This window comes from Fusarium coffeatum (assembly GCF_003316985.1).
Source record: "Fusarium coffeatum strain FIESC_28 chromosome Unknown BRIP53273_contig_54, whole genome shotgun sequence".
Lineage (NCBI taxonomy): Eukaryota > Fungi > Ascomycota > Sordariomycetes > Hypocreales > Nectriaceae > Fusarium > Fusarium coffeatum.
The window spans coordinates 1-22,434 of NW_022157851.1; the positions used below are offsets into that span (position 1 = coordinate 1).

The following is a 22,434-nucleotide window of genomic DNA, read 5'->3' on the forward strand; positions in this document are numbered from 1 at the left end:
AAAAAAAAAAAAAAAAAAACACTACTTTGCACCTAGGATGTAGACTAATAGCGAATGCCTGCAATTAAATCTTTCGTCGCAAGGCACGCTACTAATATCAGTGTCCTGGAATGGTCCGTGCTAATATCAAGCACTCTTTGCTGCCTTTCGAAAGATTCCCTCAACGGAGCTACCGCTCTCCCAGTCTCACCGCATCCACCCAACAGAACAACGACATCATTCCTGTATGTTAGTGTCGTTCGGTGATCGTCTCCTGGCACTTTATTTTCCGCGCCTCTAGTGACTGAACCCGGAATTTCTCTACTTCTTCATATCGGCCCAGACTCTCTGTGATATTGCTAAGTTATCTATACATGCCAGAACTTGCGATTGTTCCTCCCCAACCATTTCGCTACCTACAGTAGCTTGGCTCAAAGATCCTCTCCCCTTTTTGAATGACCTTGTTTCGCATGTATCCGAGCGAGTGTGCACATAACCTTGGGCGTCTCGGGATGCTTTTCTCCCAACATCGTCGTCCAAACTTCCAGTATTCCTGTACAAAGCTCTTCTGCCTCATCTAGCCTTTTCTGATGTATAAAAATTGTAACCAAGTCATTCAAAGCGAATAATGTGTGATAACAATCCTCAACTGGTATGTTGCCATTCATGTACTGCATCGCTTGTTCCATAAGTCCTTCTGCCTCCTTCGATCTTCCTTGCTCTAGATATATCGCGCCCATTGATACCATTATCACCAGCGTTCTAGGATGCTTTCTACCAAAGAGCTTCTTGTACCCTTCCAGAGATTGAAGCATAAGCTCCTCTGCCTTTTCCCATTGCCCCAGAGTCTTATATACTAACCCCAATTCCTTTGCTTTTGTTAGAGTGTATTGGTGATCTTCACCGTAAGCCTTTCTCCCCGCCTCGAAGGCTTGCAATGCAAAACCCTCCGCCTTATTAAATTTCCTTTGGTTATAATACAGACTTGAAAGATCAGAGAAAGCCTCCAGGGTATCGACATGTACCTCTCCAAAATTTCTCTTCCGCATCTCCAAAGAATCCAAGAAAAATTCTTCTGCTTTTTCCCATCGATGTTGGTGATGGTATGTACTCCCAAGTAGGCTCATAGACATCATCGTACGGAGATCTTCTGGACCGAAAGCCGCTTTGCACAGAGTCAATACTTCATATGCGCGCTGCTCAGCCAACTCGTACCGTCCTTCCCGGTCGAGATAGGTAGCAATATTATACAAAAGGCTGGCTTTTGCAGCACGTCCCTTTGCAAGACCATTGCCATAATTATTCAGTACGGCGTAAGCGTGAGGAAGGTACATGCTGCAAATTGCACGAGTCTCAAACTTGGGAAAGGGGAAGACGTATGCCATAATCATGAGGGCAAGTGCAGCAACAGTAGCATAGTTTCCGCTGGCGGAGGCAGCATTTAGGAGTCTTCTTGGCTGTAGCCTTGGTTGAGTTGTGTCTCTGTCTGCCTCGAGCCATTTCTTCATAGAAAGCTGGACTAGCCCATGCATCCCTACCGACTGTTTTCCAATCTCTATTCTCACAAGAGAGAAGTCCACTAGTATAGTCAGAAGTTTATCTAGATCGTATTGTTCGTCGCGGTGAAACCGCAGTAGACATAACGGAATGCCTTGTTTATCGAACATGCTCATCAGGGCGAGAAGGTCTGCAGCGAGTGGTTCTGTCTCCTGAATCTGGGCGAAAGAAATCTGCCAAGTCGCAATAACGGCATGACGTATGCTGTTGTCACGTCGAATATCCTTGTACATTTCCCTGCCTAGGACATTCACCAGATGTGCTTCACTCTCCTCGAATCGCCTGGTGTAGTCTGCCATTGTCATCAAGGCACTTGCCTTGATACAAGCGGCGGCGTGGTTGATTGCGAGGGGTATGTATTCTAGCGCCTCAACAAGGGTTTTTGCATCATCATGATTGGACTCATCGAGTAACCCCCTTGTATCAAGTAACGTTAGGGCATCGTCTTCACCCATTGGTTCCACTTGAAGGTTATGACCCTGCGACCCAACAAGGTTCGTTGCTGCGGATCTGTTCCTTGAGGTAATTAAGAGTTTCCCATTTGGCGTCTGGGGGAGAAAACCTTCAAGTGGTCTGTCGGGATCGAATTAAGGCCCGTCATCGTCAGCGTTGTCGAGAATGAGGAGCCATTGACCATTTCTCTCATCAGTTAGCCAATTGTGCACAAGCTTGAGGATTCCAACCTTCGGGTTGTCGCGTCCAAGTATATTCACTTTATCGGCAATGGCTTTGAATTCGTGAAGTGTTTGCCGCGTGTATCCAGAAAACCCATGTCTGTGGTGAGGATTCTCTAAGTCTGTACGCATACTCGATAGCAATTTGAGATTTCCTAGATGATATAAGCACGGGGGTTCACTCGATGACACATAGCAATACTCACCCTACACCCCCTAGGCCAGTGAGAGTCACTCGACAGTGGTTGTCTGTCGCGTGACACTCGAAGATATTTGTGATGATGCGCTCTCGGCCCACGAAACTAAGATCCTGTTGAAATGGTATCATGATAGTTGGTTTCGGTCCATTTGTTACCAGTTCTTGGAACATGTGTTAGCTAAATTGATTGGCTCAACATTTATCTTCAAACTATCCAATCGTGTGATGATATATAACATTGACAGCCAAACGCCCTTACAACTGAGCTACTAGGGGATAGACTCCGAACCTGGAGGAATAGCTATTTTTGCAACTGTGTGATGTCAAGCTACTTACCAAAGCGAGCCGCAACCACTCTTGGGGCGTCTCTCTCGAACTGTCTCAGCTTATCCCGCGCACTGACGTACGTCTTGCTATTATTGTTGTCAAACTTGACGATCATCGAATGATCAGCATCGATTGGAATCTTCTCTTCCAATAAGTCCGGTAGCTGAAGAAGGGCCGAGTCGGCGTCCACCGCCGTAACAAAATTCCCCGCTCTCTCCCAACGTTTCTTTTCGTTGTTCTGGAACAGTTAGCCAGTCATCCGTAAATTTCATCTGTTTGATAGGTAGCCATACAAAGGTGAGTTGCTTGGTCTGGCCTGTCTCATAGAAACTTACAACCTTCCGATCACGGATAAGGTTTTTAAAGTCTATCAGTTGAGATGCTAGTAGTTCGGACTCTTTGCTGATTTGCTGGAGGAGTGAGTTGCGTGGATGGTTTTCATCTCCTAGCATCTTTTGGATATCATCTACGACAAGCCCTTTGTGCGGGATACCAAACAAAAGCATTCCGTACGTGGCTTTGTGAAGGGCGGCTATTGTCGGGTGGTCGTCTGTGGTCGTCTGGGCTGCCTTGATGAGACACTGTGTCGACGTTTAGTGTTCAAAGTCGCTTCCATGTTAGGCTAGGATAACTTACATGGGCAAGAATGATTCCACCAAAGCTGTGGGCGATGAAAAAAAGCGGTCGTTGTCTAGCCTGGAGCACCATGTTGTTAGGGCGGTGATCAAACAGCCGAGGCGGAGCGTTCTTGTATCACGTACCTCCTTTGAACTTCGAACTTTCTTTAATTCCTCCACCAATTCCCTTCCATAGTCCATGATCTTACTGACACCATGGCTTGACAACTTAGAGTTGTATCCGTAGATCATGGTTCGGCAACATGGCAAGTCCTGAGCTAGAAAGTCACGTAGCCACATTCTTCCAAGGTTGCCCTTTCCTCTCCATGATCCGTATGCGTGCCCATCGAGACCGGTTATCGCAATGATACTGACGAACTAAATTAGCAACCGCTAGATATTGAAGAGTCTGGACCTACTCAGCGGTGATAGGTGTCTTCGGATTCGGGGTGTACAGCTGAGTAAACCCGAAGAAGTGACGGTCAAAGTTGATATCGCCATGGCTCGTCTTGATTTGCCAATCTCCCAGTGGATTGGCCATTAATGCATGCAAGAACTTAGGAACGCCATCGTGAAATTCTACCAGTGCCACTCTTCGCGCGTCATCGTTGCAAGAGGGCACAATACCCGCAGTAAAACGAAGTTTTGCTTCCACATCAGACAGGTTCTCAGTGATGGTTTTCCTGAGATCGATTTCCACGGCTTCGTCTGATTTCTTAGCCAGTAAACCCGAGACACGAAAGACAGCACCTTTGTTCTTAGCAGCCATGTTTTAGCCAGCGTTAGATAAACTTGTTGTTCAGCTCTTGAAATAGAGATGGGATAGACCAGCGAACAAATGACAAGACGTAGATAAAAGGGAAAGAAGGATTCTTATAAGTACAAGAAAGACTCAAGTCCGGCTGGCGAGAGCGAGTGAGAAAGATGAGAAGATGGGTGAGGGGTATTCAGTTGGACCTGAAACTGGAACTGGGCCCTGGATCTACAGAAACAGTAATTTGCGCGACCAACGAACGAGTTGCAATTGCTTGATAGCCAATCGACCTGTGTCAGGCCCTTGCGGCGAGCCAGCAGTTGCGTTGCCGACATTTTAGTGGCCAGAGTGTCGCTTCGTGGGGGCCGGCCGCTGCCGCTGCCAAGCTGCCGACAAAGCCTAATGACAAGGGTAATGCAACTTGACCAACAGGAAGACGGCTTGGAGCGCGCGGTTATTTAGGAATCTGCAACTGGGCCCCCTCTTAGGTGGGCGGAGTAAGCAGATCATCTACAAAGGAATGAAATACCAAAATACATCAAAGTAAATTGTTTCTTAAACAATCCAACGTCAGCATTCAGCTTCCTTGACAAATGGAGAATTTGGTCAGTTGGTAAGAGCTACAGAAAGGAATCATCTTGACTGATACTTCTAGACTCATCGATTGAAACCCCCAATCTCTCCCAAGAATGCCTGTGATATACAAGTCACCTCGCTCCTTGATTCAGGGAAAGACAAACGCACGTACCTCGAGTTAGACCTGAAAACCCCTGGACTGAACAGGATCTATTCTTATCTCTGGCTTGCCGGCCTTCCAAAGCCAGCTAGGCCTCTTCATCGGCAAATATTACTGCGTCGAACCATCTTTGTGACCGAGAACCCAGATGAACATCTAGTATGGCATGATGAATCCATTTTCATCAAGCCTATGCCCGAATACCTCCTAGACTACGACTTCTGGGAACAAGAATTATGTGGGGATCCAGAACTGTATAAAAACGCTTTTGGCTTCCTGGTGTCCTATGTCTGGCTTGTCAGACATAAGAGTGACCTGCGCGTCGCAATTGAAACAGGCCTATTACCAGCTGATATATGCTGGAATAAATGGGTCGCATTCGTCACTGGCCTCAACATACACTCGAACGATACAACGTTATATGCGATGAACCGACGCTATCGATATGGGGAACTGCGCCTTTCTCGTCTCAATACCTTGTATCGTCTCGGACTAGCCGGCTTTTCTCTCAAGAACCTTGTATACGGCTACATGTCTGGCTCCATCCGCTATACGACTTTCTTCGAAAGCAACTTCAGCTGGATTCTAGGTGTCTTCGTCTACATTACGGTGGTCTTGTCAGCTATGCAGGTCGCTCTGGGTACGGAAAGATTTGGGAGTGATGAGAGTTTCCAACAATTCTCCTACGGAATAGCGCTGTTCTCTATAGCGTTTGTCTTTGCAGCTACGGTAGCTATGTTGCTTGTGTGGTGGTCGCTCTTCTGGTTCCATTTACTTTCTACTGGACGGTACTGTAGGAAGGTGGCTTCTCAACGAAGGCAAGGAATTTCTTCCGGGCAAATTTAATTTTCTTAGAAACTTGAATTTATGAAGCAGAGCCAGTCTCAAGAACGAACGATGGAGGGAAATGCATCATGGCGCCGGGCTTTACTTGGCCCGGCTAGGCATGTCGACTGTAGGTTAGTCAATAGCTAAGCTACAGGGATAAGCGACATCCATCCTGCTGGAGAGATAGGTCACACTATCTATTTAACCCTTGCTGAAGTCTGTGTGATGCTGAGGTTATGTTTGCTCTATCAGCCCTGTCTTTAGTTACTTACGTAGGTAAATTAAAGGGTACAGCTATTAACAAGATAACTCCCCTTAAGAACATATAGTAGCTTTTCTGCTATCAATTATTATATTTATAAATTCATCTACTAGTGAAATTCTAACTTATAAAGTTATCTACTTAAGTACTTAGTATTTAACACATCTATATCATGTTATAAATAGTATGACTGTGTACGCACGTGGCTGCTACAGTCTTCTCCAATCATGCTGTAGTATCTGCATGCAGAATGTTCTAGGCACCAACAAGAAACTTACTGTCTGAGAACCTGGCTTATCTGCATCTTCAGTTTTACCCCGCTCTCCTCCCTCTGCTCCCTCCACTCATTTGCAATCCGCCCGACCAGCAATGGAAGCACTCGGCGTAGCTGCCAACGTCATTGCTGTCGTTGACATTTCAGTCAAAGTATTACAGGTCTGCTCTGAGTACGCCAAAGAGGCCAAAAATGCCAAGGTCGAGATCCAGGAGCTCCGACAGGAGGTGGAGAATCTGCGTGACACGGCGCAAAAAGTGCAAAAGCTCATTCAAAGTCCCCAAGGCACGAGACTTGAAGCATCCCAAGAGCTTCTGCTTAGAATCGAAGATTCTCTTTCTATCTTATCAGACGTCAACGGGAAACTTCAACCTTCCTCCAAACATAGTCTCTGGCGACGAGGCTTCAGGTCGCTGAAATGGCCATTTCAAAGTGGGGAAGTTCATCGCATTGTTGGTCGTCTCAACAGAAGTTCAATCTCACTCTCGCACCTACTTCAGGTTGACCAAACGTAAGAAAACTCCCATTTGATTCACCTATATACCATCTACTAACATGTACAGTGGCCTTCTGCTTAACGTAGATGACAAGTTAAACAATGCAGAGTCTCAAATGAATGATGCTCATTCTAAACTCGACAAATCCCACGTCAAACTGGACAAGGCAGGATCCGACTTGACAGGTGTTGTCACAAAGTTGGATAAAGTCGACATCAGCCAGATCATGGCTCAACTTCCAGTGGTAGCTGGCGCGGCCCACGATTCGCAGGCCGAAGAAGAGAACAACATCTGCCTTAAGACCACTCGTTCGGAGCTCTTGGGCGATATTGATGAGTGGCTCAAGAATACCAACACTGAGACTATCTTTTGGTTGCAGGGAATGGCTGGTACTGGCAAGTCAACTATTGCTCGTACGATGGCCAAAAGATGGGATGGCCAAAATCACCTTGGGGCAAGCTTCTTCTTCAAGAGAGGTGGTGGCGATTGCGGCAATCTTTCTTGCTTCTATACCACCATCGCCTTCCAATTAGCCATTCGCCACCACGGTCTTGCATCAAGTATCAAGGCAGCTGTTGACCGCGATCCTTCCCTCATGTCCAAGGTGGCTGAGGAGCAGTTCGATAAATTGATACTGCAACCTATCATGGGGTTACAGCCAGCCAAAAGGGAAACTATCGCAATTGTCATTGATGCTCTGGACGAATGCGAGGGGGACGGGGGAATTAAGCGACTTATCAGGATCTTTACTCGTATTAAGGATGTCTCGAATGTGACAATCAAGGTATTCATTACGAGTCGGCCGGAACTGCATATTCGACTGGGTTTCCGTGCTGTGCTTGGCACCTACCAAGACTTTGTTCTTCACGAGATCCCCAACGACATTATCGAGCGCGACATTCGTACGTTCTTCACAGAGGAATTAAACAGAATACGGCAAGACTATAATCTCATGGCTGAGGAGGAGTTCCGTCTGCCAGACACGTGGCCAGGCCCCGAGAGGACAGCCGTTCTTGTTCAGAAAGCCGTGCCGCTCTTTATTTTCGCTGCAACCGTGTGTCGATTCATCCGGCAATGGATGAGCGCAGACCCCGAGGTCCAATTGCAGAAGGTGCTGACCTTTGACACCAAGAGCCAGGAGTCAAAAATGGATGCCACTTATCTACCGTCGCTTGAGCAGCAATTGGGAGGCCTTTCAAAGCGAGAAGAGAAGGACGTCATTGACAACTTCCAACAGGTTGTGGGCACTATCATACTTCTCGAAGCCCCTTTAACAGTTGCTGCTCTGTCAAAACTCATCGATGTGCCCCAAAGAAGTATTTACCACCGGTTGGAGGTTCTTCGCTCAGTGCTGCATTACCCCGAAACAGCAGAATCACCAATACGGCTGTTTCATCTGTCTTTCCGAGACTTCTTGCTAGACCCGGAGAAGGAGGGAATAAACAGATTCTGGGTAGACGAGAAGCAAAGCCATGGTCGAATTTCTGCCGGCTGCCTTCGTATTCTCAAATCCTCACTGAAAGAAGATATATGCGGTCTCGTGGCGCCAGGAATTGCACGTTCAGAAGTGACAGCGCGCCGTGTATCTTCTTGCATCTCTCCAGACTTGGAGTATGCTTGTCGCTATTGGGTCACTCATCTCACAAAGGCTCCGGATCTAATTATCAGATCGGAAGATATACTGCCATTTCTTGAGCACCACCTGCTACATCTTCTCGAGTGTCTGAGCTTTATAGACCGTCTTTCGGAGATTTATGTCATGATTCAAGGATTGCAAGCCATGGAGAGGGTAATAAAAACGACTTCCACTCCCAGGATATCTCAACTAACGGCAGTGCAGGAAAACGAATGCCCCAGGCTATGTGAACTACTCAAGGATCTTCGTCGCTTTCTTCGTATCAACTTCACCATTATCGACCAATACCCTCTTCAGCTCTACTCCTCACTACGTTACACTGTCCCATCTACAAGTCCAATGCAGCCTATCTTTGCCAACAGTACACCTGAATGGATATCGCAACTTCCAGATTCCCTAAGCGAATGGGACCGTCACCAAAATGTTTTGGAGGGACACGAGGCTCCAATAATCGCCGCTGCATTTTCCCCTGACAGCATATATATGGTATCCTTGTCGGAGGATGGTAATATGAGAGTCTGGCGCCTCGATACTAGTGAGTGTATCCGTGAGACGTGGATCGAGGATGTGCCATTGGTTATCCATCCAACCATTGCCATAGCCACTGAGCCGTTATGGATATACTTAAAGAATCAGCACAATATGTACTTATGGCAGGGAGAATCGGCGGAGATGGTTGGACAATACGCGTTGCTCGCAGACCTACGACACGAGCCATGCTTCTCACAATGCGCCCGATATTGTGCCTTCATGGATACTTCCAATCGTGTTGTTCTCCTCAAATTGAAATCGGGTAGCGCTCCAGAAAGACTAAGTCTCGATGACTCGAGACTGGAGTATGATGCTCATAAATTCAGTAACATAACCCTCTTTGTGTTCTCCACGGACTCAAAACATCTGGCTCTGTATTCAAATGTGAGCCATAATGAAATCTTGGTCTGGGATATTGCGTCTGGCGCCTGCATCAAACATTATAGCAACAATGCAATACCTGAGTTAAGCACTGGTGTTGACCACCTTTACTCAATTTCAGTTATGCTTTGTGCTGATCATTCCATGATGGTGGCTTTCAGTCCTCCGGAATTAGAGACACGGATTCAGATTCGGGCGCTGCCATCGGGAGATCTAGGTCAGAAATTTGATGGTCACAAATGTCGCGTTGTGACTACTGGGTTCTTGGAAGAAGGCACGGTACTTGGGTCAAGCGATGATGAAAATGAAATCAGGACGTGGAACATCGAGACAGGGCAATGCCTAACTCGATTCGTACCGTTCACTTCAAGTGGCTTCATTGGAATCTCCCCCAGTTATAAGATGGCATGTTCCCTGGTCGAGACCAATACTGTTAGCGTGGTATCGTACACGCCGAACGAGCGGCCCAGCATCGCAGACGATTCTGATTGGGAATTCGAGGAACTGATACTATCTAACGACAAAACCCTCGTGGCTGCAATTTACAAATCAAAAGTAAGGATTTGGGACATCAAGACGGGAGACAGCATATTTCACCTTGCCATCAACCATCGCGGTCAAAGGTTGGAAGAGCGGTCATCTTTTTCGCCAAATCTTCAACGCTATCAACTTCTAACAGAGAGCGTATGGGCGACCTCTTTGTCGACAGGAGACGAATTCCTTGAATATCGCGGTCAGGTGTTCAGCAGCTTCCGAACATCTGTCGAGGCTTGTTCGGGAATTGCCACAGGCCCTTTCTCATACACTACTACTAGCTGTCCGGGCATAGCTATTTCCCCCGACGGCTTCCTCATTGCTGTGGCCTATCGTGACACAACACGCATCTCAAAGCTTGATACACATGTCACTATGCATACCATCCAAACCCCTGACAAAACTCACGACCTCATGTTTTCCTCTGATTCAAAATTCCTTACTATACTATCCCACGAGTCCAGTAAGCCTGATTGGGTGCATGATCAAGGGAGTCTACTCTATGTCTTCGACATCGAAAAGGCCGACATGGTTGAAATAATTAAGCCATGGGGAATGATCGAGAAGATTGTGGATATTTGCCCGAGCTTAGGCCTCGTTGTGTTACTCACGAATGTTTCTGACACAGAAAATGGTATCCAAATCATCGATATGAAAACGAAAGAAGTGAGACATGACTTTACTCTTGGATGGGAGGTTGATCGTGTCAATTTCGACAGTAGTTACACGACATGTATCTGGTCGGGACTATACCACAAACTGACATTAAGTAAAGTCTCCACTGGGCAGATACTGACGGACGTGGAGATGGTTAAGAAACCCACACGCTTCGATTTTACGGCTGGATCTGATCTAGTATCGACCAACATTGGCGATATTCAGCTTGATATACAGAAGAGGGATACATGCCTGGATGAGTGCAATCGCGTCGGACTTGGCCTTAGTAACGACATGTCTTGGATTCTATGGAATAACACCAAGGTCTTCTGGCTTCCTCCGGCAATTCGTCCGATAGGTCATCAATCCTATGACGAAACATATCGTTTTGAGATCTCCGGATCGACGGTAGTGATACCTACAACGGATAGAGGGGTCCTGTTTTTTTATTTCAATACTGAATGCTTACTGTAAAGCTACGGTGGCTATGCTGCTTTTGTGGTGGTTGCTCTTTTGGTTTCATTTGTTTTCTACCTGACGGTACTACAGGAAGGTGGCATTACAACGAAGACAGGATGTTATGGGTGGATGACAGGTTAATAATAGCTCAAACCTGTTTCAACCTTACGGTAGAGACTCACGGGATTGCAATCACCGGTGGATAATCCTCTCCAAGTGTACCGAGACGGAATGGGATCACTGAAGCCACCTTATGCTCGACCAAGCCAGTGACCAAACCGATATGAGTTAATAGGATCTGAAGCTACTCAGTTGACTGAAAGTCCACATGAAAGAGACCAAGACAAAACCGGAAGCTCTTCTACACTCTTGTGTCTATTGGTCCTAATTCTGGATAACACCACCATATTGCAACCTTCCATCGATGAGGCAGGTACATATAACATCGAATTAACCTAGAGAGAACCCCAGTGACATGACACAAGAAGTGAGTTATCAGATGAGCTATTTATCCCTCCCTCAGAATCGCAACTGCCGAACATTACATCAAGCTCTTAAACCCACGTGCAACGGAACCCGCGATAAAAGCGTGTGATTTCCCCTGCCAAGCCCTTCATCACAGTACCATTTTCACATGGATCTCAAACGTCGCGTTATCTGTCAATATCGTCTAGTCTGCAAAGAGCAGAGCTGATATCGAACCAAGACCCGCTAACACCAACTAGGAAGGTCTACCACCCCTGCACTGCAACCACCCACCTGACGACTTATTCCCACCACTTTACCACCGTTCCACGCTTTTCCTTATTGGATGGTCGGTTTTGCCGTGGCCCGTCTTGACAGGTTTAAGGGTCCCAAGTGGCTGAGGGGTGTAGAATGACTTGGCAGATGACAGATTCAATCACCCGCTTAAACCATGTTAATGCGGGGGGAGCTGGCTGAGTATTTCTGTCACTCCAGCTGCAAGTCCCAAGATTTATGACATCTCAAGATGCGGCCCCCTATAGGGCGTCCTCGTTATAGACTTGAGAATTATGCTATACCTGACATTATGGATTGATTGGTAGCCAAGTCACCGTTTTGATGAACTCTATTTCGTATCCACTGACTTTGAAGCTGATATATCTTCAAGATGTCGCTGTCAAGAAGTTGTGCTCTTCACTCCTAATCATCCAGTCATTCATTCATTCATTTCTCATCATGAGGACCTCGTTCTCGTCCATTCTTTTCAGCCTTTGGCTGCTTTGCCTTACTGTTTCTGCTGCACCTGAGATCCGTACTTCTATTGACGAATCATGTGGTTGCACTGTTAAGTACATTGTTGTTGAGATGCCTCCTCAGACGGCGTCGACTACGGTCAAGACTGTCGCTACTAAGATCGCTGCTGCTGCTCAAAAGATAGAGTCTGTCAAGGCTAAGCCTACCTCCACTCGTTCCAAGTCTTCTCAGACTACCATCCACGCGTCCTCTACGGCTGCCCACAATACTACCGCTACTTTCATTCCCAAGACTCCCAAGAAGGTTGACTGCAGTAACCCTGAGAATGCAGTTCCTAAGAAGAAGATTGTCATGTCCTACGGTGACTTTGACGACGATGAGGAGGCGACTGTTGACAAGAAGGGTAAGCCTCACAAGGAAGCTAACAAGCCCTCGAACGGAACCTTTTCTGCCTTCAACGCACCAAAGAACACCACCGTCAAGAATGGTCCTAAGGGTTCCATCGATATGGATCTCGTCATGAACCACCCAGCTGTTGTGCTTGACTACATTGATGCCATCACCTCAGTAGACTGCTCGTCCGACTCTATTGAGGTTAAGTTCGGCAAGTCCGATGCTTTCAACAATGCAGTCAAATCATGGCTCGATACCTTCATTCTCATCACTGGCAACATGGGCAACTGCAAGGCTGCCAATGGTCAAGCATTCTATCTCGTCGATCGCGTCACGGCGGATAAGGGACAGAAGTCAATTACTTGCCATGCTTCGGAACAGAAGTTGGAAGACATCGCTGGTATGTATCTCACTCGCAATGATGAACAACACTGACCTTTCACAGAAACATGCGAAATGTCCTTCAACTCAATCCCCGCCACCAAACTGCGAAAGCGCCTCAATTTGAACCCCAGTCTTTCCCTCGATTTCGGCACTGGTCTCGAGAAGGACACTGTTTTGTTCGCTGAAGAGCCTTTTGTCAACATCAGAGCTGAGCAAGCAGAGTTCTCATCCACTGTCTCTTTCTCCGGCCGCGCCAAGTATAACTTCTGGAAGTTCAAGGTAATTCATCATTATCATCACCATTTCCGACCCTACTAACATAGATAGATGGAACATCTCTACTTCGATCTTGACACCCGTTTCAACGCCGACGTCGCTCTGTCCGCTGACGTAGCAGCCGCTTGGTCCCGCTCCATCCTCTACGACCCCGATACCCTCTCCTTCACCGTTGTCGAAGTCCCAGGCATTCTCTCCCTCGGTCCCGGAATTGGCTTCGCCGTAGGCGTAGATGTCGATACCTCAGCTGCAGTATCCGCCCACGTCGGCGCAGGAATTTCCATCCCTGCAGGAAACGTTCACCTCGACGCTCTAGACGGCAGCAAGAACAGCGCTACAGGCTGGGAACCACAATACACTTCCTACGCCAACATCAGCGAGAGTGTAGAAGTAGGCTTGAACGCACGTGCTTCGGTTACTGTTCAACTTACATTCAAACTACTCGGAGGTCTTGTCGATCTTAGCAGTGGACTCACAGCTACACCCGGTATCTTGAACAAGTTCAGCTTGAGTGCTGTTCAGGAGGGTCATGCTTCTAATGATGGTGTGGGAGGATCTGTGCATACTCCTCCTGGTGAATGCGGTATGTCGCTCAAGTCTGACTTTGTGTTTGATCTTGATGGATTTGCTACGAGATGGGCTAAGGGTAACTTGTACCATGTTGAGGTTCCCATTACGGATATGTGTTATGCCTTCTAGTTGGAGGTCGCGACCAGAGTTGTCAATATCTTCTTTTTCTTAATATATCATATAATGACATCTCTCGAAAGAAAAATCGTAAATGCGCATCTTTTTTGGTCACTTTGACATTTCCATCTCGCTTAAAAATTCGTTTGTTGTTGGTTGGGTGGTTAACTCTTGGCACCGGCAAGAGACATGTCGGCCGACGGACTTTAGCGATATGATTTAACAAAATATAGATCAATTAGTACTGTACCACTTTCAGCCATTCCGTGTATCACATTCATAAAGTACCATCATGCATCTAGTGCTTTCATCTTCCCAATATCAGTCGGTAAACTCTTTACTCTGTGATCTTATCAATCTCTTTCTCCAGTCAGCCGATCGCCAGACTTTTTAGCAAAGGTCAATGCTCTTCACTGGGATGCTTGACCATGTGCTGGTTGTTAATCTTGAGCCTAGACCCCGTCGGTGGAGACACCGTCCTGTCATTCGTGATACAGTTTGCAGGGACAGCACGGCTCAACCACATCCTAAAAAGGTCCCTCGTGCTTTTTGAGTTTCAACAGACCGGGCTATCGCCGAGAGCTTTGGCCAGACAGAGTTAGCCTTACCGCTGGGGCCGCTTCAATTCCGTCTCATCCTTGGCGATATTTCCTGACCGTGACGAGCTCATGGGATATTTTAATGTCGAAAATCACTGGAGATCGTGGGAGTCTGGTGAGTAACACGTATCAATAGAAATCTAAGTGGCAAGCACGCAGCGCGCCATGGTTGTGCATGGGTATTTCCTCTGAGTTCGACGCGTCGTCGCGTAACAAGCGCGTTAGCGTACAGAACATAAAAATTTGAAGATTGGCTACCCTGTAGATAGAGCACAGCAGATTGATTGACATAAATCATGGCCGTGAACATTATTTATAGTAGTAGAAAAAGCAGTAGCGTGAGTTGCAATTTTCTAGATATGTGAGGGCAGTTTGTAGTCAACTAAACGAGCTCTCATCGCGTGAAGGAGGAAAGAAAATGGTCTTGCAGTCAGTGGTGGTTCCGCTGTTTTGGTACAGCTCTCGCGGTGATCTGGAGATGGTCTTATCGCTCGATAAGACAAGATAAGATACAAGGCTCTCAGTGGCTCGCTAAGTCACCTTGCTCACCACGCTACGTATATCCGTTCTATTGCCTTGTTCAGCAGTTGACTGCGCAGTTCCATGTTTCTGGACCCGTTGTTCGACTTGACATTTTCTTCTGAAAGACTGAAGTTTTCCTATTCTCAGTGATGAGTGACTTAATGCCATATCAGATGACCTTTCGTTGGACGGACGAATTGCCTAGTTAATCCAGGGTCCATAATGCCACTCTCGTTTGATACGAATTTTCTCGGCTAGGGCTGACTGTTGGTTGCACGTTGCAAAAGCTACGTTGCCATTTTAAGCAGGTAAGAGCTAACAGTGAAGTGAGTCACCCGGTCAGAGCTCCAGTCATGAGCTGTTAACTTGGAAGATAAAAGGCTCTCTATTGTCCCCATCAGATCAGCTCTATCAAGTTATTCTCACATTGTTCATTCGTTATTCTTATCATGGGTTGCAGCTCGTCAACCCCAGTCGGCGACGACCCACGTGCCCCTCGACCAGCCAAACAACAGAATGTCGACCCAGAAAATGTCACAAGACCTGAAGTAACATGGGAGAAAGATTTAGGATGGTCCTATTGGATCTGCGCAAAGGAACAGCAATTGATTGAATCTGGACAACACAATGAACTGCCTTCGCTATATCAAGAACTCATGTTCATTGGTGCTCGCGCATATCTGGCAACAAGATATCCTGAATGCTCGGGCAATGGGACAATTGAAGACATGGGGGATTTACATATTTGTATGGACGCAGGCGCTTGTTCGGAAAACGACAAATGCAAGGTTCCCACAAAAGCCTTTATGGTCATGGACGCGTCGTTCACTGGCATCGTTCACTCTATAGCTTTGGTGATAGCAAAGCCCCTTCAAAAACCCACTGACGACCAAAAACCTTGGCTAGTTCCAGGAAGCGAACTCGACAGCGGCGAACTAGCCGGTGCAAAACATACTATGCTGGAAAGACTCACTCTCATGAGAGCCGAAGGCGTAAACCTCAAACATGCACTGATCAACATTTTCATCGGCGCCGATCTCATAACGTGCCGTTTCGACGCTTCACCCAAACCGCCGACTATCAATGCCTGCAACGAGGTGTGGCCACAATTGTTGATCGATACGCTGGAGAGTATGCGAAAAGACACCAAGAAGGCGCCGAATGCATTTCGAGGTCTTTTTGCGCCGTGTTGGTTCCGACAGACTGTTCGAGCCGCCACGAATAACTTTGAGGGAAGTACAGTCTGGGATGAAGGCCAGTTGCCTTTTAAGCTTCCTAATGGAAAGATGTATCATGAACCAACGAGAATTCTTGTTACGAGGGTTTATGAGAACATGGTTGAGAGAGTTGAGGAGATCCCATTCACTGCGACGCCACCACCATTTCCCGGCCAGGCGGAGGAAGAGTCTGAGTCAGTCACACTGGTACGAAAGGCTGATCCGGCGAAAGACCCTGGTGGTATTGTCAGGATTGCTTTGATCATTGGAATCAGCAAATCTGTCGTTTGGCCAAAGGTTGGAGACTATATCAAGAGTTCAATAATGCGAGCTGGCGAAAAGGCTGTAATGGAGTATGCGACCGGCCTACATGCCAAGGGAGTTTTGGATCGTTGCACCATTCGTGTTTACATGGGTACCGACGAAACAGTCTTCAAATTCGTTGGCGATCCAACAAGTCTGTTCCCGCAAGTCAGAGCACTTCCTGGTCCTCATGATCTGGCCATACAAAGCGAGTCAGCAGCCCAAGACCCCATTCTGGACGAGAGTCTAGCAAGAGACTTCAACCTCAAGCTTTCACTCCTCCCAAAACACGATCTCATGGGTTCCGAGAGTCAATTCCAAGCCGTCAAGAAATACGTGGCCGAACAGGCCAAGACCAGATCACCAGACGAACTACGAGCACAACTGATAATGGTCTCCTACAAGATGGCACAAAGGTTTCTCACCAACAACTTTCCCAACTGCGAGATCTCAGATGAGGGTCCTTTTCCAGTCATCCACCCCGATGGAAGCCAGACTTTAGATCATGACACTCGTCTCATGGTAGCACGAGATGATAAGAAAGAAGTCGTTGCAGCTATGAACATTGTCCCTTACCCCGGCGATGAAGCCAGCCTTTTTGGAGATAAGACTTGGATTAATACGCCTGAGATGAGGGAGGCTGATGATAGACTGCTGATGCTGTTGAGAAAATGGTATGCTGAGGGGAAGGTTTCGAAGGTTGATTGTATGGCGCAGACTATGATGGCGAAAGATGCGACGATTTATAGGTTTGATGGGGACAGGTTTGAGGATTATAGTGAGGAGAAGATGAAGCAGTTTAATTGGGGATGAGCGAGTCGGCTTATGATGAGATCGATAGTAGTAATATGTTAATAGCTAGTATAGTGAGAATTTGATGTGTATGAGCTTGCATGTTTGATTCAACGTCGGCGTCAGTAAACCCTGGCTCTCTTGACAACTGTTCAACAGATTTTGTTACCTAATCACGCCGTGAGCTGACAACATGACCTTTTGTAAGCTGCTGCTTGAGGCATTTGTTGATCCAGCATTAACATGGGTTAGGCTCAATTGACGCGACATGTGATGCTCGACTGATTGATAAGATCCAGTCCCCCGACACACTGTTGAAGTACTGAGGACAAAAGATCCATGGAAGCTACGCGCACAGGCGTACTTAAAAAATAACACAGCCAATGTTGCTGATCGAGAACCTTGTTGAATAGTAGTAACCTGATGATATCTTGTACGATAAAGACTCAAAGAAGCAAGTCCTACTTGCGGTGGCACATGGTCGGTGAACTCAAAGGCTACTCCTAGTTACATAACTTCCGGCAATATCGGCACTCTTCCATGTTACATGAACTCGCCATGAACTGATACACTGGGCGTGCATGTGAAAGCCGACAAGGACCACAGAGTAGCTGTTTCTACACATGTTGGGTAAATACAAACTTGCCGTGCCAAGGAGGTCATGGTATCAGCTCCCTCAAGGCCTCCACCATTTAGTAAGTATATAAAGCGGCATAAGTCAAGGAGTGTTATTATTCAAAAAACATCTCCTTCTTTGCCATCGGCCTCTATAACTCCAGACACTAAACTTTGCAAGATGAAGCCGTGTATGGTCTCCATCGCATCTCCAAAGCGCTGAACCATTGCTAAATAATTAATCACAGCTCTTTCCATCTTTGCGGCTGCCTTCGCAGGCACTCTCGCAAGCGCAGAATACACAGTCGATATCCCCAAGGACGCTATCTGGGTCACTAGCTGGGACGAATTTCACGCTGAGGCGCCCAAATTCGACCAGTTCCTGGATGAGAAATACGGAGGCTTTGTTCTTGAGGTGGACAACAAGATCGTTCTGGCAACCGATGAAGAGATGACCAAAAGTCTTCATGACTTTTTCAACAAGATGGGGGCGAAGGATGATGCGGCGGCTGAGGAAGAACAGACCCCCCAAAAGCGCGACGGGGACCTTTTCGCACTCCGCAGACGTAAAGATAGGTGTTCCCACAGCGGCTGCTTTGAACATCCGCATTGCCTCACTTATACAGGTTGTCACTATTGTCTCAAGCGGGGCTCTGCCATCTACAGACGAGGTTGGTGTATCTAGAAGATCATGGGTAGAAATAGCTTAGCAAAGGCTGGAGTAACATTTGTTGAGTACGGCTTTGTGGATATCTTCCGATGTGTCACATGTGTCGCCATTGGAATGTACGCAGTCTTAGCTTAATCGGTCCTAATACAGGGCTTTCAAATGCTTGTGAGCTGTCTGCGTCATTTGTTGGTCCAGTGATTCACAAGGATCAACGTCAACTAGTGTGATGTGTCATTGCCCACTGATTGATAAGAGGCACTTCCTCCATCCATGCATGCCCCGCAAACAACCTCCTCTTTCTAATTAATAAACTGGTACCGGCGCGTGAACAATGTCACAAACAAAGCCCGAAGAGAAAGAACACACGGAGCCGCAAGTTTGCTGCTCAAACGATGGATTCGAATACAAAGATCTCTCGCCCGAACAAAAGGAAGTCAGCGACATTCTTCGCCGCATGGAGTGCGACCCTTACTTAATGGCCTACACACACCTCGGCGATGATGGGGTCATCCGCCAAATTGATGCCGATAACAAGATTATTTACGCCGAGGGCTTACGACCTGCTTTGATTAAAGGATTTCTTGACCGTTTACCCTACGACGAGGAGGCAGAAAAGTCCCTCCGTGGCGTTGATGGAACCAAAGTACCCAAAGAGTACTGGTATAATCCTCCAAAGGGCATCCTTCCTCCGCCAACACCTGAAGAGATTAGGAAAGAGAGCTTGGAGGTTTTGGAGAAGAACAAAGAGAAGATGGACAAGATCAGGCAGGATTTGAAGGATGGTGTTTACGAGGAACCGCGGGTCGTCTTGGTATCGGATCATAAGATTCTCTAGCTGCAGCAGAATATTGGTAGCCAATGGCTTTTAGAGGCTACCAACAAGAAACTCGGGCTTGAATCGGAGAATAGTATCAAGTTATTGGGAAAGGCGAAGTCGGGTAGCTATAAAAGCTGAGCCGATGTTGGCGGAGGTATATAGAATGAGACTTAGCAGCGGAGGTGAACTTGCGGCCATGATTTGAAGTGGAGACGATTCTCATACACTGGAGCTAATAATAAAGCTGCGAAGAGCTCCAGAAATGTCTCTGAATGTTCGCGTCAGCTTCCGCCCTCGGCTTCGAGTTCCGAACGGTCTGTAACGGCTCCATGAACCCGACGTGTTCGGTTTCCTTCCCGATGGTACGATACTCATAGACACGTCAGCGTTATTTCGCGTATTAATTGTAAAACGTGTCGAGAGATAATTCCTTGCTATATAAGTCCTGTTATATTCTTTTATGCTCACTCTCTATCTTGTATCAATCACTTGATGCAGATCTATCATACATCCGAAAGCTTGACGCCACAGGGCAGTCTTGGGAAGCTGCAATAAGTCTTAGACCTCGGCCGTTTTGTTTCTCTTGGTAGGCCGCAGCATTTGCCAAACATCGCGCCAGAAGCCAACAGGAGCCTCCTCCAACGATGCTTCGTAGGCGTCGATCAGAGGGGCCTCCCACACCAGATCCAGATCCTCTGCTTTGGCAAATGTTGTCTTCTTGAAGACCTTCCAGCAGACGAATAGACTGGGAACAAACAGAGGCATGAAGTATGCAGTAATGAAGCCACTAACATCGAAAGGAAGCAAGGATCGGTAACCATGGAAGATAACGATCATGATCTCAAAGAAGAGAGCAAACCATGCACTGTATGGCTGGAACCAACCCTTGTAGGGCAGCTTGTCCCGGTTAAAACCTTGAACCTGGCACGCCCGATAAAAGCGGAGGTAAGTGATCAGGGCAGAGATGAAGTAAATCAGGGTGGCGCCAGTGGCGAGGTTGATGAGCCAGGTCAGGACGGTCGAAGACCCGTTTCCAAGTTGCAGAAAAGCAAGAAACGGAAACGCCATGGTGACAATCAAAGACCAGATTGGGGTCCCAGATTTGGTGACCTTGCTCAATATTCTAGGCGCATGACCCTCAAGAGACAAGCTATAAAGACAGCGAGTGGCGCTGTAGAGGGAAGTATTACCAGCGGCGAAGATGGTGGTGGCAAAGAGAGCCGTGATCAAATGCGGGAGGCCGGTAACTCCGAGATTCCCCATAGCTATAATGTAGGGCGAAGCGGCGGCACTTCCATGACCTTCACTTCCCTGACCGTACAGCTGCTCAAGGACTTTGTCCTTTGGCGAGACGATGATGGTGATGGCCAGACAGCCACCGTTGAAGAAGATCAAGATACGGGCAAAGAGAGCCTTGGAAGCCTTCTTAACATAGATACGCGGATGCTTGACTTCGCTGGCTGCGATGCTGAGGTACTCAGGTCCAACGCAAGTAAAAGACGCAGTCCACAGAGCGGCAAGGAATCCCTCAAACCTTCCAGTGTTTCCGGTACTGAAATATTCAAGAAAAGGACTTGGCTGATTCCAGTGTCGAAAGCCGTAAGCATCGTGTTGAGGGTTCCCTCCGCACATGGTGACAAGGGTGAACATCATGAGGATAACTAGGAGTAGAGCTTTACCGAAGCAAAGCCAGAACTCAGCTGCGCCATAGACTCGAACGGCGAAAATGTTGATAACACTGTGCACAATTCAATTTTAATCCAAGTAAAGTGTAGGGGTAAGAAGACTTACAAGTAAAGGACAATACAGCCTGCACATATGGCTCCTGCAGGGATATCTGGACTCCAGAAAGATAAAACTAGACTGAGAGCAGTAATCTCAAAAGGAACAATAAGGCCAAGGTAAATGTAAAAGTTCCAACCCGCAGCGAAACCAAGGGCATTATCAACCCACTGGCCAGCCAATCGGATGAAACCACCAGTGACAGGCATGTAGGTTGTCATTTCAGCCATGGAGTTGTTGATGTTGGCGAGGACAATGCTGTAGACGATGAACCCGAGAAGCAAGCTGGCAGGGCCCGCAGAGTATAGAGCACTGCCGATACTAACAAATAGCGCTGTGCCAACACTCCCACCGATACCAAGCATGAAGATGGTCCGAATCGACATCTCCCGATGTAGTTCGCTGGCGGTGGTGACGGGGTAGATCTCCCCAGGGATGGAGCCGGCGCCCTTTGCAGGTGAGGCATTGCCGGAATTCTCTAGGGAATAACGAGGGGGGCCCTCTGAGATGGAGTTTGACTTGAGAACGGCCATATTTGTTAACCTGTCTTAAGACAGATGAAAGAACAACAAAGATATCTTGGAAAGAGCTGAGAAAGAAAAGTAAGCTGCGGCATTACTTGTCTTTATACCTTCTCAGCAAAATTCACACCTAGCCCTGCCTTCCTTTAAGGCTTGTAAACCCCATTACTCATTCCCCATGGGGTAATGGGAGTCGAGATCGGCATCGGAAGAGGAGTCTTAAGGGAGTGGAGGTGGAGAAGCTGAGACTGGGGGAGTCATGGACTAGATTAGTTTCTTCTATGGGTACCTACTCTGAACAATTCATCTAGCCATGTCTTATCATCAGGATGGACATCACTGATTGGTTCACACTCTTATCTTAACTTTACAATCTTCTGACCTTTCCACTGAGCTTTGCTGGATGTTGGTGGAATGGAGACAGTGCATACAATGTAAGTTAGATAATAATAAGAGGCTCTGTAGCAAGAGTTAGGATATAAGTGAAGTAAGGTGAGGTGACTTTAGCAATAACTATAAAGATTTTAAGGCCCGTGAAACCATGAGTGACGGCGTTCGGAATCGGGAGCCGAGAGCGGGACCGTGTGCATAATCTCGTCATTATTGCTCGTATCGGGCCTGAGATATACTAAAAGCTTCTATCCTATCAAGTTCTCGATTTCCAACTTGCGGCTACGCTAACCGTTGTGTTGATTTAACCTGTACGCGTTGAGAGGCGTGACTTTCAAAAACCTTA

At 47.2% G+C, this 22,434-nt stretch overlaps 7 protein-coding genes across 7 annotated transcripts; 5 read left to right on the forward strand and 2 right to left on the reverse strand.

The window, feature by feature from the left end:
- Window positions 1-972: 972 nt before the first annotated feature.
- On the reverse strand, window positions 973-4,122 carry FIESC28_02449 (uncharacterized protein; the record flags this gene model as incomplete). Its single annotated transcript, XM_031156598.1, has 9 exons — window positions 973-1,144; window positions 1,195-2,046; window positions 2,345-2,365; window positions 2,417-2,570; window positions 2,746-2,974; window positions 3,072-3,317; window positions 3,373-3,432; window positions 3,498-3,723; window positions 3,773-4,122. 9 exons carry the CDS (start codon window positions 4,120-4,122, stop codon window positions 973-975), a joined length of 2,310 nt encoding a protein of 769 aa, XP_031019267.1.
- Window positions 4,123-6,302: 2,180 nt separating this feature from the next.
- On the forward strand, window positions 6,303-11,035 carry FIESC28_02450 (uncharacterized protein; the record flags this gene model as incomplete). Its single annotated transcript, XM_031156599.1, has 4 exons — window positions 6,303-6,718; window positions 6,771-8,493; window positions 8,545-10,883; window positions 10,993-11,035. The coding sequence occupies 4 exons, from the start codon at window positions 6,303-6,305 to the stop codon at window positions 11,033-11,035; spliced, it is 4,521 nt and encodes a 1,506-aa protein (XP_031019268.1).
- A 1,067-nt stretch (window positions 11,036-12,102) lies between these two features.
- On the forward strand, window positions 12,103-13,872 carry FIESC28_02451 (uncharacterized protein; the record flags this gene model as incomplete). The annotated part of the gene is made up of 3 exons (XM_031156600.1): window positions 12,103-12,913; window positions 12,959-13,176; window positions 13,225-13,872. The coding sequence occupies 3 exons, from the start codon at window positions 12,103-12,105 to the stop codon at window positions 13,870-13,872; spliced, it is 1,677 nt and encodes a 558-aa protein (XP_031019269.1).
- Window positions 13,873-15,430: 1,558 nt separating this feature from the next.
- On the forward strand, window positions 15,431-17,314 carry FIESC28_02452 (uncharacterized protein; the record flags this gene model as incomplete). Its single annotated transcript, XM_031156601.1, has 1 exon — window positions 15,431-17,314. One exon carries the CDS (start codon window positions 15,431-15,433, stop codon window positions 17,312-17,314), a length of 1,884 nt encoding a protein of 627 aa, XP_031019270.1.
- Window positions 17,315-18,089: 775 nt separating this feature from the next.
- FIESC28_02453 (uncharacterized protein) lies at window positions 18,090-18,593 on the forward strand (the record flags this gene model as incomplete). Its single annotated transcript, XM_031156602.1, has 2 exons — window positions 18,090-18,099; window positions 18,157-18,593. 2 exons carry the CDS (start codon window positions 18,090-18,092, stop codon window positions 18,591-18,593), a joined length of 447 nt encoding a protein of 148 aa, XP_031019271.1.
- A 316-nt stretch (window positions 18,594-18,909) lies between these two features.
- On the forward strand, window positions 18,910-19,413 carry FIESC28_02454 (uncharacterized protein; the record flags this gene model as incomplete). The annotated part of the gene is made up of 1 exon (XM_031156603.1): window positions 18,910-19,413. The coding sequence occupies one exon, from the start codon at window positions 18,910-18,912 to the stop codon at window positions 19,411-19,413; it is 504 nt and encodes a 167-aa protein (XP_031019272.1).
- Window positions 19,414-19,953: 540 nt separating this feature from the next.
- Window positions 19,954-21,710, reverse strand: FIESC28_02455 (uncharacterized protein; the record flags this gene model as incomplete). Its single annotated transcript, XM_031156604.1, has 2 exons — window positions 19,954-21,133; window positions 21,187-21,710. 2 exons carry the CDS (start codon window positions 21,708-21,710, stop codon window positions 19,954-19,956), a joined length of 1,704 nt encoding a protein of 567 aa, XP_031019273.1.
- Window positions 21,711-22,434: the final 724 nt, after the last annotated feature.